This window comes from Somniosus microcephalus, chromosome 26, assembly GCF_052327205.1.
Source record: "Somniosus microcephalus isolate GS21.2 chromosome 26, FLI_Smic_1.0, whole genome shotgun sequence".
NCBI classification, from domain to species: domain Eukaryota; kingdom Metazoa; phylum Chordata; class Chondrichthyes; order Squaliformes; family Somniosidae; genus Somniosus; species Somniosus microcephalus.
Genome location: NC_141012.1, coordinates 14,616,925 through 14,634,624, shown reverse-complemented (window position 1 = coordinate 14,634,624; position 17,700 = coordinate 14,616,925). Strand labels below are relative to the sequence as shown.

The 17,700-nt window shown below is 45.7% G+C and overlaps 2 protein-coding genes across 3 annotated transcripts in view; one reads left to right on the top strand and one right to left on the bottom strand.

The window, feature by feature from the left end:
- LOC147100312 (glucose-6-phosphate exchanger SLC37A4-like) overlaps positions 1–10,407 on the bottom strand; it is a 33,300-nt gene extending 22,893 nt beyond the window's left edge. For both annotated transcript variants that reach the window (XM_085967872.1, XM_085967873.1), the window contains exons 1-3: positions 10,299–10,407; positions 9,054–9,353; positions 839–1,355 (exon numbers count right to left, since the gene is read on the bottom strand). In XM_085967872.1, coding sequence (XP_085823998.1) covers positions 839–980 — 142 coding nt within the window. In that variant the 5' untranslated portion in view covers positions 981–1,355; positions 9,054–9,353; positions 10,299–10,407. The remainder of the gene's footprint in view (positions 1–838; positions 1,356–9,053; positions 9,354–10,298) is intronic.
- Positions 10,408–10,587: 180 nt separating this feature from the next.
- LOC147100311 (proprotein convertase subtilisin/kexin type 7-like) overlaps positions 10,588–17,700 on the top strand; it is a 262,793-nt gene continuing 255,680 nt past the window's right edge. Inside the window, exon 1 of the mRNA XM_085967871.1 lies at positions 10,588–10,956. The gene's annotated coding sequence lies outside the window, so the exon portion shown is untranslated. The remainder of the gene's footprint in view (positions 10,957–17,700) is intronic.

Genomic DNA, 17,700 nt, shown 5'->3' with positions numbered 1-17,700 from the left:
CCACCCTACCCCCCCACCACCCTACCCTACCCCCGTACCACCCTACCCTACCCCCAACCACCTCCTCCCCCCACCACCCTACCACCCCCCCACCACCCTACCCTTCCCCACCATGGATTTGTAACATTTCCACAGCTCACATTGGGAACATGCTTCCTCGGAAATTGCAGAACTAAGGCTGAGCACCGAGTCGATAATTATACTAACCCCTTGAATGGTTCGGTGCAGTTGCATGAAAATGATTTAGCCAAGTTTCAAAAACATATTTTTAAAAAACTTGTATTGCCCTTTTCAGAGAATAACAAGCAAATATAAAGTGATAATTACTGCAGAACACTCGGCAGAACAGGAAGCCTACAGAGAGGCTACTGCTATTCATGGCAGTCTAATAGCTGACATGCAAATAAGGTCATCCCCATTACAAGTCACTCAACACTCGAGTCTGACTTTCACTTCAACATTTTATTAATTACATCAGTTTAAGTGCATGTTTTCCCTCTCAGCGTTTCCAATACTCTTGCCTGAAATCCCTCCTCCAGATGACATGACAGCCTAACTCATGGCCATCTCCACCTTTGGGTTGATACCCCCTCCTCCCCAGGGGCACTTAAACAATGCAGCAAAACTAATTTTCCTCTCCCTCTCAAGGCCTGTGACTCCCATTGCAGAGTAGGACCATAGAAGGACATCATCATTCCTTGGAGACAAAGCCCAACCCAACCCAGCCATGGGCCCTACACTGCATGTCAGAGCCTCGACATTCTAATGCCGTCACGACTGGGCAGATCTCTCTCGCAGTGTCTTATTATTTCACAGCTAGAAAAGGTTATGTACTCACCCAAATCATCTTTTTCCAAGGTCACTTCCTCCATGATGGAGGGCATCACAAACGAGAAGGTTTTTCTATTGAAGTAATACAGCGTGTAGCCCACAAACATGGCTGTGAAGATACTGGCCCTGTAGTAGCCGTAAGCAGCCATTTTGATCAGCCTTTGGCAATTGTCTGCTAAGTCAGACGCACAGGGCACTAACTGGTGGTGGTGGGATTTATACAGCGACTGGTCTCTGTCCCAGTGATTAGATCAAGCACACACAAGTTTGATAAGAGTGTACTGAATGTCCGATGATGCATAGAGCTTTTAGGTAAAGTACTTTTGGATTAAGAGATTGGACAATTGCAACTTTGAGATTTAACAGGAGAGGGAGGAGAAAATAAAACCAAACGCCACGGTCTAATTCCTCTTGATGTTTCTCTTGTCTATTTTGCTGAATGGCTGGATTTTGTAATGAGCTTCTGTTTGCTGTGTTGGCAAAATATTAACTCCAAGGGTCCAAGAGTGTGACGGGATCATTACCTTGAAAGAAGAACAAAAAAACAGTGAATGCATGCAGAGACTTCCCTACTTTGTGAAAAATAAGAATTTGTTAATAATTACACAGTATCAATAAAAGGTGGAGGTCGAAGGTGGAGTGCTGGCAGGGTGTAGACCAGGGGTGGAAGCTACAGCTCAGTCGCAATGCTTCAGCTTATTTGCAACAATGGCCCAGAATTTGCATTCCTGGTGACGGCGAACTGGCAGTGTTCGCCGTCACTCCGCCTTTGAAACTGAATCACTGAAACCCCACAGTGCAGATAGAGGCCATTTCGGCCCATCGAGCCTGCACCGACACATATCCCACCCGATCCCCGTAACCCCACGTATTTAATCCCCCTAACACTAAGGGTCAATTTATCATAGCCAATCATCCTAACCCGCACATCTTTGGACTGTGGGAAGAAACCGGAGCACCCGGAGGAAACCCACGCAAACACGGGGAGAATGTGCAAACTCCACACAGACAGTCACCCGAGGCCGGATTCGAACCCGGGTCCCTGGCGCTGTGAGGCAACAGTGCTAACCACTATGCCACCGTGCTGCCCTGACCGCAACTTCGGGATTTGGCCCGTGCGGAAATCTCGAGGTTGCGGTCAGTCATTGACAACTCCGACACTGGCTGCACTGAGCACCCCGCCCCCCCAAAAGAGTCGGCAATCTGTGTAATCAGCCAAAATCACAAACTGACGAAAACATCGGCTCTTCCACAGTAATTACTCTGTTAAATTCCCCACTAAAAAGTTAGACGCAAAGGGATTCGGTGTAACTGGGGTTTTGACAGCGTTATTACTGCTGAACAAATGTTAAAGGCTTGGAAAACTCATTTTAATTTTGTGCAGTGTGAAATTTGCCCATTTTAATAAAAATTTAAATTTTAAGAAAACTTTCAAAAAAAAAGTATGATTTTTTTTAAAGTTTCTCCATCTTTTATTTCAGGTTTGCCTTTTCCCCATGTGAGAGCCCCGATCTTTGTTTTGCCCTCTCCAACATTTTCAAAAAGTTTAGAATTTTAAGAGCTCGCTCACTTCCTTGTTCGCCGTCTGGTGAGAGTTCTGCGTTTTGATTGGCTGCTTAGACGGCTTACTGACGTCACAGCAGTTTGCACAAGAGGATCCCCATTAACTTCTCGATGTCTCTCAATCTCTCCTGCTTTCTATCCTATCTCTGACCTTCCCTTTTGTTCTTTCATCCCCTCCCCCTTTCCCCAGCCCCCACTTGCTTTAAAATCTATCCCGTTTCCTGCTTTTTTTCCCAGTTCTGACGAAGGGTCTTCGACCTGAAACGTTAACTCTGTTTCTCTCTCCACGGATGCTGCCCTGGCCTGCTGAGCTTTTCCAGCGTTTTCTGTTGTTATTTCGGATTTCCAGCATCCGCAGTATTTTGCTATCGGATCTCCATTAACTTCCATCGATTTGAATCGAAGGTCGGAAAACCCGAAGTTCTCGACACAGGGATCGCGGGGTCCTTGTGCGGAGCGTATTTCAGGGCCAGAAGCGAACGCCTTCGTTTCGCTTTGCTGTTGACTGCAAATTCTGGGCCATTGTTTGATCTCACTGACACCTTATCTAGTAGCCTAGTAAGCTCTTTACAGGGAAACATCAGCACAATGCACTGGACTGGGATCGTATCAGGGTGGCATTGATTTGACCTCCTTTTGTAAATCACAAAATAATGACATGCTTTACAAAGCTGATCAGCACCCACTTGCAGACGTGATCTCGACAGGTTTAAGTGGAGCTGGCTGCTGCCAGGCATGTTCCCTCCCTAAAGTGGCTACAATGCCCCATCACAATAAAGAACATTTCTTTCAATTGGTCCATGTGAACTTGACATAAATGTGTGAAATCTGCCACACATTCTGCACCTACTCAAAATCATTAAAGACACAGTGCTCCTCCACATTCATATAATGCTGCACAATGTTTTTCCCTTTGCCAGCTCCCTTCCTGAAACAGTAACTCACGGAATGGTTTCACCTGTTGGGTGGGGGGTGGGGGGGGGGGGGGGCGGTGCGGAGAGGGGTTATGGAACCTCTGGTACTTTGCCTGAGTGACGACCTCAATGAGGAAGCCAGAGAGTGAAGGTTTGTAGCCTATTTAACTGTGGGAGCCATCACAGCAAGCCCCATCCCCTCCTCGCCCAGTATCACATGCTCACCATCCAGGTCAGGTGTTTTGATGCTGATCAGGAATGGGGGTCCTGGCCCATTCCCTCCTTAAAAAAAAACTTGCATTTATATAGCGCCTTTCACGACCACCAGATGTCCCAAATCACTTTACAGCCAATTAAGTACTTTTTTGAAGTGTAGTCACTGTTGTAATGTGGGAAATGCGGCAATTTGTGCACAGCAAGCTCCCACAAACAGCAATGTGATAATGACCAGGTAATCTGTCTTTGCTATGTTGGTTGAGGGATAATCTTCCTTAGTGATTTTGAGCGAGGGATAAATATTGGCCAGAACACCGGGGATAACTCAACTGCTCTTCTTCGAAATAGTGCCATTGGATCTTTTAAGTGCACCTGAGAACGCAGACGGGGCCTCGGTTTAACGTCTCATCCGAAAGGCGGCACCTCCGACAGTGCAGTCATGGCCTTAACCTGGGTTTGCAGGAATCACTTGTAGCACCCAGTACTATCCAGGCTACAATCAGTTAGCTCAGTACAGACCAGGTACAGAACCCAGGGCACTCCTGGTCAGTACAATTTGCCCAACCTTAATAGTGAGCACTGGCAAGATATTCAACCCCAGTTTGATCCTGTCCGCTCTTTTGATGTGCACTCTCCATCAGGTGTCACTATGGACAGCGATCAGGAGCAGGAACCGCTGCCGATTTCTCCAACCTCCAAGTAAATTGGCTGTCGAGCTTCCTACATTCGGCACAGACTCGATGGGCCGAATAGCCTCCTTCTGTGCTGTACCATTCTATGATTACAACAGTAACCCTTCAGGAGTACTTAACTGGCTGTAAAGCACTTTGGGATGTCCTGAGGTTGCAAAAGGCGCGACAGAAATCCAAGTCTTTTTATTTTAAGTTTTCCTGGGGTCCGTCAAAACTTTTAAAGGGAGCTCCAAGTTGCTCAAACAGTCCTGTCTCCAAGAAATGCAAATTCTCACAAAACAAGGTATATCTGAGCTGCTTTGGTTCCGCGTCGAGGACAAGGAGTGCAACAGCTTGATTTGTTAGCGTCTTATTACCCTGAACACTGTCCCCCATTGTCACACAGGATTCTGCTGTAGCTACAGTAATTTGGGCTGTTATTTCTGTGTAACCTTGACCAGTGAGCAGAGTTCGAATTACTTTGTGTGCAAGCTGCCCTGAGAATTAGGCTGGTGTCCGGCCTTTTTGACTTAAAATTTTCCCTTCCCCCTACAGAAACGGGTTTCACCCTGCAACAATTTTCACCCAGACATCAAGGCGCACTGGAGAGCCTGCTACAGTTTACATGAGAACATAACAACTAGAAGCAGGAGTCGGCCATACGGCACCTCGAGCCTGTTCCGCCATTCAATAAGATCATGGCTGATCATCGACCTCAACTCCACTTTCCCACCTGATCCCCATATCCCTCGATTCCCCTAGAGTCCAAAAATCTATCTATCTCAGCCTTGAATATACTCAATGACTCAGCAGCCACAGCCCTCTGGGGCAGAGAATTCCAAAGATTCACAACCCTCCGAGTGAAAAAATGTCTCCTCATCTCAGTCCTAAATGGCCGATCACATCCCTATAAACAGGGATTCCTCAGTGGTTATGGGTGCTTCTCATCTGTGGGCCCCGGACTGTCCCAACCCAGAGGCAGAATGCCGCACCATTTTTGGTGGCAAGGCACGTCGGAGGAGGGAGCTGGAATCCAGGGAATGTCCTAGTCAAGGGAAACCTCCTCCAAGCATCTTGCTGGTGTTTGGATTCTTCGGGATATGAAGTTCCAGCAGAAGGAACGTCATCAAATCTGGATCTCCACGTAAAGGAGTTCTGAGGAAGACAGCTTTACCTGCGTGCTGGTGCTTGAGTGAGCATACCCTCCCCCTTCCTCGTCTTCAGAAGAGGTGGGATGTTCACCATAACAATCCAGAGGAAACCCATTAACTTTAGGAGGGAGGGGTGGGGACGGTTTGATCTTCCAGAATTCTCTAGATTCTAGAACAGTCCCCGTGGATTGGAAGATAGCAAACATGACCCTGCTATTCAAAAAAGGAGGGAGAGAGAAAACAGGGAACTATAGACCAGTTAGCCTGACATCAGTAGTAGGGAAAATGCTAGAGTCTATTATTTGGGACGCAATAACAGGGCACGTGGAAAATCATAATATGATTGGGCCGAGTCAACATGGATTTATGAAAAGGAAATCATATTTGACAAATCTGTTAGAGTTTTTAGAGGATGTAACTAGTAGGATGAATAAGGGGGAAACCAGTGGCTGTAATGTATTTGGATTTTCAAAAAGCATTCGATAAGGTGCCACACAAGAAGTTATTACACAAAATTATGGCTTATGGGATTGGGGTAATATATTACAGGAGACTTTGGTTTATCCGGAGGTTGTATGTCTGGAAACCTCAATCTACCGGCAGAAATCAGGAGCCGTTTTGTTAGTTTTTTTTTCTTCTCGTGGCTTTTTTTTCCAACAGTCAGGCTCTGGAAAGTCTCTCTGAAGCTGTTGCTAAGCTACAGAGACGCTTCCAAGGTACAGGCCGACTGTTTAGAAGCTGTTGCTAAGCAACAGTGTTTGTTGTCAGATATGGAGGTGAAAACCTCCGTATGCTTCAACATTAACGCTGGTATGTCCGGCAGTTTTGATAGATCGGCAACAGCTCGGTCCCGTCGGTGCCGGATATAACAAAGTTTCCTGTATCTTGAATTGAGGATTGGTTAACGGACAGAAAACAGAGAGTAGGAATAAATGTGTCATTTTCGGGTTGGCAGGCTGTAACTAGGAGTACCGCAAGGATCAGTGCTTGGGCCTCAGCTATTTACAACTTATATATCAATGACTTAGATGAGGGGACCGAGTATAATGTATCCAAGTTTGCAGACGATAAAAGTTAGGTGGGAAAGTAAGCTGTGAGGAGGACACAAAGAGGAAGCAAAGGGATATGGAGTGGTTAAATGAGTGGGCAAGAACATGGCAGATGGAATATAATATGGAGAAGTGTGAAGTTATCCACTTTGGTAGGAAAAATAGAAAAGCAGAATATTTTTTAAATGGAGAGAAACTGGGAAATGTTGGTATTCAGAAGGACCTGGGTGTCCTTGTACACGAATCACTGAAAGTTAACATGCAGGTACAGCAAGCAATGAGGAAAGCAAATGGTATGTTGGCCTTAATTACAAAGGGATTGGAGTATAAGAGTAAAGACGTCTTACTGAAATTATACAGGGCCTTGGTGAGACCACACCTGGAGTATTGTGTACAGTTTTGATCTCCTTACCCAAGGAAGGATATAAGTGCCTTAGAAGGAGTGCAACAAAGGTTCACTAGACTAATTCCTGGGATGGGGGGATTGTCCTATGAGGAGAGATTGAGTAGACTAGGTCTATATTCTCTAGAGTTTAGAAGAATGAGAGGCGATCTCATTGAAACATATAAAATTCTTAAGGGGCTTAACAGGGTAGATGCTGGAAGGATGTTTCCCCTGGCTGGAGAGTCTAGAACCAGGGGTCACAGTCTCAGGATAAGGGGTCGGCCATTTAGGACCGAGATGAGGAGAAATTTCTTCACTCAAGAGGGTGGTGAATCTTTGGAATTCTCTACCCTAGGGAGCTGTGGATGTTCAGTCATTGAGTATATTCAAGACAGAGATTGATAGATTTTTGGACTCCAAGGGAATCAAGGGATATGGGGATCGGGTGGGAAAGTGGAGTTGAGGTCAATGATCAGCCATGATCTTACTGAATGGTGGAGCAGGCTCGAGGGGCCGTATGGCCGACTCCTGCTCCTATTTCTTATGCTCTTATGCAATGCTGGGGTCTTCGGTTACCGACGTAGGGTTGGGGCGCAAGATTTACTGATCCGCACTGGGAACTGCACATCTGTGGACATCAGGTGAGGGCAGCGTCAGGTCAATCTGTGATGATCCAGCAACACTCACAGTCTAGGAATGGCCACTTAGGCAAAATACTAGAATCCTGGCAGTGCCTTCAGGAGAGGGGAAATCCAGAAGGACCAAAAAAAAGGCTGTACAAGAAGAATTGTGTACAACACGATTACACTATTTAAGAATAAAAAATAGCAAATTATAAACTTTCCCCCCCCACTCAAAATTCCTGCTATTGTTGGTGAAAATAAAGTGCGTGCTGTCGAAATTAGACATTTTGGTGCCATTTTAAACATGTCCAGATTGATATTAAAAAGAGAAGTTAAATGTGGCAGACTTAAAGAATCACAACAGGTCTGAGTCCCGTCATCATTTCCTACATTACAACAGTGACTACACTTCAAAAGTACTTCATTGGCTGTAAAATGCTCTGGGACATCCCGAGGTTGTGAAAGGCGCTATATAAATGCAGGTCTCTCTTTTTATACTGACACACTCGCTTTAGAATGTGGAATCACCGCTACACCCCATCACGAGTTGGAATCAATTACATAAAGTAAAGGGCTGTGCCATGCTGAACGGTATTACAGGAAGTCACAGTGAGTGATGCATCACCTTGTACTGGTAGTTCAATGGAATGTAAACTAGTTCCCAGATCTACCCAGAGATATTTCTCTGGAAATCCATATTGAAGAGTCTAACTCTGCTCTAAGAGTGACTGATATGGGTTAGCTATCTTGGCCACCCTAAAGATCTAACGGGCTTGATGATGTACTGTAAGGCAATCTGCCTCCTCTTGATCATCTCGTAACAGTACAAGGTTACATCAATCATGACTGCAACCTTCAAAACCCCTCTCTGGCACCTGCCACGGAGTCTCTCAGCATTTATTATTGAGAGCCTTAAAATAACACAACTGGGGAACTGGGTGAGACAGTGAGTTAGCGCATGACTCCAGCCCTGACAGATTGAAAATACCACCTTGCTTTGCTGGCTATAAGGATGCTAAATGAACTACAGTCAGACACCGTCAACCTATTTTCTAGTTGAATTCACAGTGGTACAGAAAAACATACTGAATGCACGATTAAAATGCCAATATCTCCAAGACATTAATTTAAAGTAAAACTAACTAATTGTGGAGTGAGGAAGGAAGAAATTGCATTTATATAGCATCTCTCAAACTTCTCAACTTCATATACAATGAATAACTCTCATTACGTAGATAAACACAACAAGATTGAACACACAGTACTGAGATGAATGACCATTTAAAGCTGTTTTCTGTTGTTACTGGTTGGGAGAGAGGCAGTGGCCAGGGCAACAGGAAAACTCCCTGCTTGTCCTTGAATACGATCATGGTCCACCGCTAGAGTCAGGGGGCGGGGCGGGTGGTGTTCATCTGAAGGATGGTGCCTCCAATAACGTAGCAATGCACTAGAGGTTCGGCTTAGATTATCTGCTCAAGTCCTGGAGTTGAGGTGACAATCTTCGGACTCGGAGGGAAAGTGTTATCAAAGGACCCAAGCGTTGGAATGTCCCAAGCATGCAAAAAGCACTGCATAAAATGCAAGAAAACAAAACAGATCATGGCAGCCACTGCCCCCGTTCATCTCAAGCAGCAATCACATACTACTTACCAACCATTTCACAACACTGAAGGTTGTGTGCTGGTCTGAGCTCCACTCAACACAACAACTCGGGGTTGGTTAGCCTTTTCTTAAAAACTTGTAACAACCAATTTTAAATCTTCTTTCGTATGGTAGTCGCAAAGCAAATCAAACGTCAATATCCAAGTCAGATATCCAGGCCAAAGCTTCCGGTGTAACAGCGTGGATATCTTGTAGGCTGCCTGTGAATTTCCTCTGAGGGCAGTGCTCAATGATGTGCTCCAGGGTCTGATTAGGAGCGCCACAGTCGCATGATGGGGATGCTTTAATCTTTTAAATAACACAACAGTTTAATACAAACGAGTCACCCCTCACTTAGGTGACCATCACAGATACGTTGCCAGTTTAATAACATGCAAGACAATAGCAGGTATTTGACTTTTTAAATAGTATCTTGGTTCTTCTTATTTTGTTAAATTTGATAAAATAAATGTTGACTTTGTGTGAGGAGTTATACATAGAATTAACAGCACAGAAACAGGCCATTCGGCCCAACTGATCTATCCTGGTGTTTATGCTCCACACAAGCCTCCTCTCACCCCTCTTCATCTCACCCCATCAGCATAACCTTCTATTCCTTTCTCCCGCATGTACTTATCTAGCTTCCTCTCAAATGCATCTGTGTTATTGGTCTCAAGCAGTCCATGTGGTAGTAAGCTGCACATTCTCACCACTCTTTGGGTAAAGAAGTTTCTGCTGAATTCCTTATTGGATTTATTAGTGACTATCTTATACTTATGACCCCATAGTCATATATTAATTAATTAATAGATTGCATGTCTTCAATATTATTAACATTTAAAGGATCCTGGCACAAGTTTGTTGTCTTCGCAATTTGCTGTTTGCAGATTTAGTCCATTGACGGCTCATAGAATATTTATATTTAACATAATGGAGCAAATATAATGAAAAAAAAGTTAATTGCATTAATGGCCTGTTGTTTACATTTTAGGACACTCAGTGACTACCTCGCCAGACCAGAATGGTGTCCATTACAACGGAGAACAGCTGTATACAAAAAAAACATTTTTAAAATAGAGGGGGGGAAAAAGTATAAAGAGCAAAAAAAAAGAATGATTTGATCAGTTGTGTCATTGCATTGCAGAAACTGCAATGCAAAAACTTTGCAATCAAACCCATGCCTCATTTGCTGACAGCTTTCCTCCTCCGTGCACTTGGCCCGCAATGTTTTGAGTGTTTCTCACTCATTCTTACCTGAGTGGATTTTTTGTGCGAAGCACCAGCGATCCGCGACAGACAGACAGACAGTCAGCCCCGCGCCGCCAGCTGAGCCACTCCGGGCCCGTCTCCCCTGATTGGCCAGCCCCCGCCCATCAATCACCCGGTATCCCGGGCAACGCCAGCCGGAGCACGCGCTCGCCCGCAGCAGGCCCCTGATTGGACGGCGAAAGTGTCAATCATAGCAGGGAGGGGGGGGGGCGGAAAGCGGCGATCTGATTGGCTGGGATCGGAATGTATCCATAATTGTGGTTCGTGTGGCCCAGAAATGCTGAAAGAATCCTTTTACTCCGTAATTATGGCATAGCATTCATATTAAACTTTGCATTATACAGAATGTAACATTTTTTATCGATATATTTTATATATGTGTGTATATTTTAGAAGGAGATTGAGTGAGGTGGGGGGGGGAGAGGAAGGCGCCACCCGCCCTCTTTGTTACTGGCGGAAGTGAGCATTTGGCCGCAGGTAACCCCCACCGCCAGCATTGGCAGGCCGGCTCGGAACTGACGTCCTCGGCAACCCGCGTCCCCGTGTGGCTGCAAAGGGAAAGGAGGCTTCAGCTTCAGTATCGGCACACAATGGAGAGGACGCGAGCCCGCTAGGAGTCGAGAGCCGGGAGCACAGGTGGCAGGTAAGCGCGGCCCAGGTGGCCCTCTCTCTCCCTCCCTCCCTCCCTCTCCCTGAGCCGCTGCTTCAGGTGCGCCCGCAGGCGGCACCACAGCTCTCTCTCTGTCTGTCTGTCTGTGTCTCTCTCTGTGTGTGTGTGTGTCTGTCTGTGCCCTGTGGTAGCACACTCTCCTCTGAGTCAGAAGGTTGTGGGTCCCACTCCCGGGACTTGAGCACAACAATCTCGGCTGACACTCCCAGTGCAGTGCTGAGGGAGTGCTGCACTGTTGGAGGTCCCATTTTTCGGATGAGACGTTCAACCGAGGCCTGGTCTGCCCTCAGGTGGACATTAAAGATCCCATGGCACTATTTCGAAGAAGAGCAGGGGAGTTATCCCCAATATTTATCCCTCAACCAACATCACTAAAACAGATTATCTGGTCATCATCACATTGCTGGATGTGGGAGCTTGCTGTGTGCAAATTGGTTGCTGTGTTTCCTACAACAGTGACTACACTCCAAAAGTACTTCATTGGCTATAAAGTACTTTGAGACGTCTGATGGTCGCACTGTATAAATGCAAGTTTTTTTTCTCTGCTGACGCTGAAGATTTGCCATTTATCAACCTTAATGCAGAAATCAGGAAGGCAGCTATGTCCCAAAATAGATTTTTTTTTTCAAAAATAAAGTTGTTTTTTTATTGTTCACATTGGTGCATCACTGCGAAGTTTCCAACCTGCGTCAGTCCCTTTGCTCACCGGCAGCCTGACAACTTGGATAGCAAGTGCGGGGTGGACTCGTTTCATGTTAAAGGAGGCACACAGTTGATAAGTTATATTTGTGAAAGAAGAAAGACTTGTATTTATATAGCACCTTTCATGCAGCCAATTTGCACATGGCAAACTCTCAAACAGCAATGTGATAATGACCAGATCATCTGTTTTAGTGATGTTGATTTGAGGGATAAATATTGGCCACAGGACACCTGGGATGACTCCTCTGCTCCTCTTCGAAATAGTGCCATGGGATCTTTTACATCCACCTGAGAGAGCAGACGGGACCTCGGTTTAACGTCGCATCTGAAAAACGGCACCTCCGACAGTGCAGCACTCCCTCAACACTGCACTGGAGTGTCAGCCGAGATTGTTGTGCTCAAGTCTCTGGAGTGGGACTTGAACCCACAGCCTTCTGACTCAGAGGTGAGGGTGCTGCCCACTGAGGCACGGCCGATGAAGCTGCATTTGTAATGCCTTGTGACTTTTAATGAGTCCCTCCTATGATATTTGGGTGTCTGCATGGGATAACACGATGAATCATTGCAGAAGTGTGATTACAGTAGTAAGATAATCTAATCCAACGTATCTTGACTATTGACCCGTCAACCTTCTTGGGTTGTATGGCTCAGCTGTTCACTGATTAAACTCACCAAGCCATTGGGGGAGTAGCTACTCCGTTTTAAACTTTTTAATAGTGATGTCTCTACCCTATTTTTGTAAGATTTCTCTTATTTTCAGCCAGTATGACCCTCAAATTATTTTCCATCATACTGTTAACTCTTGAATCCAGAGCTCAATAATGTCTTGTGTGGTGAAGTGTCTTGGGTGCCTGCACCTTTAGTTCTTTATGTTGGGTATCGCCCTGTTTTTCCTGTATATATGAGTCGCAAGAAATATTTCCCAATATCAAGACATGTCCAATATGGTAGTGATTCAACCCAATCCATTGCTCATTGGGCCAGCCGGCTAATCTCAAAAACAGTTGCTATTTGTACAGAGTTCTTTAAGCAAGATAAATTTGCTTACTATCAACAAGTTCTGGTTTGAGTAGTATTTCAGTCTGCTAGGATGTTGGGGTTTCCCATAATTCAAAGAAAAAGAGAGACTTGCATTTATATAGTGCCTTTCACGACCAACGGATGTCTCAATGCGCTTTAGAGCTAATGAAGTGTAGTCACGGTAGTAATGTGGGTATTCAGCACGGTCATTCCACATCGATGAAACCTTGAAGAAAATCCATGGATTAATGTGGGCCATAGGCAGCTCGGCAGTAAAGTGTATCTGTGTAATAAATGCGAGGGGGAATTGAATATAAAAGTAGGGAGGTTATTGCTTCAGTTATACAGGGCATTGGTGAGACCTGATCTGGAGTATTATGTACAGCATTGGTCTCCTTATTTAAGGAAGGATATAAATGTGTTGGAAACAGTTCAGAGAAGGTTTACTAGACTAATACCTGGAATCGACGGGTTGTCTTATGAGGCAAGGTTGGACAGGCTAGGCTTGTATCCGCTGGAGTTTAGAAGAGTAAGAAGTGACTTGATTGAAACATATAAGATCCTGAGGGGTCTGGACAGGGCGGATGTGGAGAGGATGTTTCCTCTAGTGGGAGAATCTAGAACTAGGGGTCACTGTTTTAAAAATAAGGGGTTGCCCATTTAAGACGGCGATAAGGAGAAATTTTTCTCAGGGTCGTGAGTCTTTGGAACTCTCTTCCTCGGAGGGCGGTGGAAGCAGAGTCTTTGAATATTTTTAAGGCAGAGGTAGATAGATTCTTGATAAGCAAGGGAGTGAAAAGTTATCCGGGTTAGGCGGGAATAGGGAGTAATCAGATCAGCCATGATCTTATTGAATGGCGGAGCAGGCTCGAGGGGCCGAGTGGCCTACTCCTCCTAATCCGTATGTATGTAATAACACACAACGTTTAGAGTGATGGTTCTCCTGCTCCCCCTTCATTTCCCCATTGTGAGTTCCCAATCTCTGCCACTCTGGAGATGAGGCACTCGCCCAAAGGGCCAGTTAGTCTGTGATACTCTTGTTTACCGACTGGTCAGTTGTAGAGTAACAGAGGCCTCTTAGTTGAGCGCTGGGCAGAAAATATATCTTGATAAGAGGCTAAATGGACTAATGTGCCTCTTGGGCTTGTTTGTACTGCTCTGTTGTCTAACCTGAGGTGCGACGAGTTTGTCCAGCAACTGCTGGACGGTTTTGGAAGGTGTCTTTATCAAACCCAGCGCAGAGCCATTCAAAGACAAACGCTACAGCTTTATTTTATCAGTTTCATGGCGTCAGAAATTTAAAATTAGATTTGAAATGTTGCCGAAGAACTCGGGCATAGACATTTTCCGCGTGGGTCACAATTCGGTTCTCCTGGTGGGAGTTGATGGGTTAAAATACACTTTTTTTATTTTCATGTAGGGGTAGGGAGGGAGATTTTGTTAGTTCACTGAAATTTACAAGTTTACCTTTTTCAGTTAGGGCTGAAATCTTCCATTGAATCTATCTGTATTCGGGTTGGATTGGTTTGACTTCTGTGGGAACCAGTCCATTCTCCACTATTCCAAGTTTTGTCTCCTATCCACCCCCGATCATCTTCCCTCTCTCTCTCTCCTTTCATCAGCTCGGATTGTCAAATCTTCCTTCAGTTCTGCTCTGCCGCAGCAGTATAACATTCAGTACCCAGATTAGTACTGATTCACATACAACAACAACTTGTATTTATACAGCGCCTTTAACGCAATAAAACGCCCCAAGGCGCTGCACGGGAGTATTATAAGACAAAGTTTGACACCGAGCCACTTAAGGAGAAATTAGGGCAGGTGAACAAAAGCTTGGTCAAAGAGGTAGGTTTTAAGGAGCGTCTTAAAGGAGGAAAGAGAGGTAGCGAGGCGGAAAGGTTTAGGCAGGGAATTCCAGAGCTTGGGGCCGAGGCAACAGAAGGCACGGCCACCAAAGGTTGAGCGATTTATAATCAGGGGTACTCAAGAGGGCAGAATTAGAGGAGCGCAGATATCTGGTTGTGGGGCTGGAGGAGATTACAGAGATAGGGAGGAGCGAGGCCATGGAGGGATTTGAAAACGAGGCGCTGCTTAACTGGGAGCCAATATAGGTCAGCGAGCACAGGGGTGATGGGCGAACGGGACTTGGAGCGAGTCGGACACGGGCAGCCGAGTTTTGGATGACCTCAAGTTTACGTAGGGTGGAATATGGGAGGCCAGCCAGGAGTACGTTGGAATAGTCAAGTCTAGAGGTAACTTAGGCATGGATGAGGGTTTCAGCAGCGGATGAGCTGAGGCAAGGGCGGAGACGGGCGATGTTACGGAGGTGGAAGTAGGCGGTCTTTGTTATGCTGCGGATATGTGTTCGGAAGCTCATTTCGGGGTCAAATATGACATCAAGGTTGCGAACAGTGTGGTTCAGCCTCAGACAGATGTTAGGGAGAGGGATTGAATCAGTGGCTAGGGAACGGAGTTTGTGAAAACCATGGCTTCGGTCTTCCCAATATTTAATTGGAGAAAATTGTTGCTCATCCAGAACTGTGTGTCGGACAAGCAGTCTGACAATTTAGAGACCGTGGAGGGGTCGAGAAGAGGTAGTGAGGTGGAGCTGGGTGTCGTCAGCGTACATGTGGAAACTGACACTGTGTTTATACATAACAAAATGAGGCGAACTTTTCTTACGCAGCGAGTTGTTGTGATCTGGAATGCGCTACCTGAAAGGGCGGGGGAAGCAGACTCGATAGTAACTTTGAAAAGGGAATTGGATGCATACTTGAAAAAGAAATCGCTGGGCTGTGGGGAAAGGGCAGGGGAGTGGGACTGATTGGAGAGCTCATTCAAAGAGTCAGCACAAGTACAATGGGCCAAATGGCCTCCTTCTGTGGTGCATGATTCTAACTGGTGGCATTGCACAAAAGGTACGGGGTGGGGGGATTGGGATTATTTTTAGGTTGTTAGAAGGATACTTAAACTAGGTGTTCTTTTGAAAACCCCAGAGAATTGAGGCTGACGTAAGTAGAGATGTCTTCGGGTTTGTTGCTCATGACAGAAATGGTAAAAATGCTGTCGAATTGAATTTTTAGAAAAATTGTGTTTTTCCTGAAGGCTGCGGAAGGCTGTCAAGCGAAGAATGCGTTCAGGTTTTTTCTGCGGAAATGGCAATGAATGTCCCAACACCTTGACAAGCTGAAGGATAATATTTGTGTTTGGTGATTTTTTTGAAGAGGCGTTTTGGTTTCGTGTTGTGCAGCTTCCAGTATTGAACGACCGTGTGCGCCAATCCAATTTATCCCCCGCCCACCCCCCTCCTCTTGCTACAAATGAATCAAAGTTGCCTCTGTGTTTGCCTGCAGTTGTTTGTCCTGTGATTTCATCCTGTCTGAAAACTGCAAGGAATCTAGTCAAGGCCACAAGTTTTTAAGGAAAACCAATTAAATTGTGGAATGCAATCCTCAAAAACACCAGTAAAAATCCTGGATTAAAAATGGAATGTCACTTATTCACTGACTGTATACCCTGATCATGAAGAATAGCGGCTATTCTCTATATGATCGGCAAGGCTACTGGTTTTCTCGTTTCGGGAAAAAATGGACAGAATCATGGGGTGCGATCCCCAGAGCACTGGTTTAAGAAACACAAATCCTGACACTCTCGTAATAAATACTGAATTTGACAATGTCAACAAGTGGCCTTCAATATCTAGTAGGTACAGATTCTGCCTGGCCGTTGACCAGAAACTTAACTGGACCAGCCACATAAATACTGTGGCAACAAGAGCAGGTCAGAGGGTAGGGATTCTGTGGCGAGTGTCTCGCCTCCTGGCCCCCCCCCCCCCCCCCCCCCCCCAAAGCCTTTTCACCATCTACAAGGCACAAGTAAGGAGTGTGATGGAATACTCTCCACTTGCCTGGATGAGTGCAGCTCCAACAACACTCAAGAAGCTCAACACCATTTAGGACAAAGCAGCCCGCTTCACTTGCACCCCATCCACCACCTTAAACATTCACTCCCTCCACCACTGGCATACCGTGGCTGCAGTGTGTACTATCTACAAGATGCACTGCAGCAACTCGCCAGGGCTTCTTCGGCAGCACCTCCCAAACACACGACCTCTTCCACCTAGAAGGACAAGGGCAGCAGGCACATGGGAACACCACCACCTCCAAGTCACACACCATCCTGACTTAGAAATATATCGCCGATCCTTCATCGTCGCTGGGTCAAAATCCTGGAACTCCCTCCCTAACAGTACTATGGGAGCACCTTCACCACACGGACTGCAGCGGTTCAAGAAGGTGGCTCACCACCACCTTCTCAAGGGCAACTAGGGATGGGCAATAAATGCTGGCCTTGCCAGCGATGTCCACATCCCATAAACAAATTAAAAAATAAAAAGTCTCAAGCATACTGTAATATTTGTGACTATATTGCTGCTGCTTGCACTACCTTCTAGCAACACCAGTCGAAGCAACATGTTCACGTTGAGTTGAAACACTCCACCCAAGCTCTTTCTCAAGACATCACTTTGCTCTGCTCCCGCTAGCCTATCTTTTATGCCAGAGGAGCAAATTCTGATTCTCTCCAGACATTCCTAGTTGCCATTCTCCACTAGCAAATCTTGAGTTTCAGGGAATTAATTGACCGTGACACTGAAGAAGCCCAGGTGGCTTTTGGTGTCTTTCTTGAGGTGAACTCCTCGTACAGGTCTCCTCCTCAGCGGCCCTCCTCTTTACTGCCGTGTTTAAGTATGTTGGATAATGAGTTTGTTCCATGCCTCGTATGTTTAGAGGACTGTTTTGTCCTTCATTCAAAGGCAAAATGAGCCATTTCCACAGTGATTGGGTGCTCAGATGTCACATACCACACAGTTTATAAATTAATTGTCCTCCTGTACTGCATCTTCCAGTGCTGACGCAAGGTATACCCTTGTCAACTCTTCATGTGGAAGTACGTGTCATTAATTTTAATTTAAGCTGTACAGGGGACTGCAGTTGG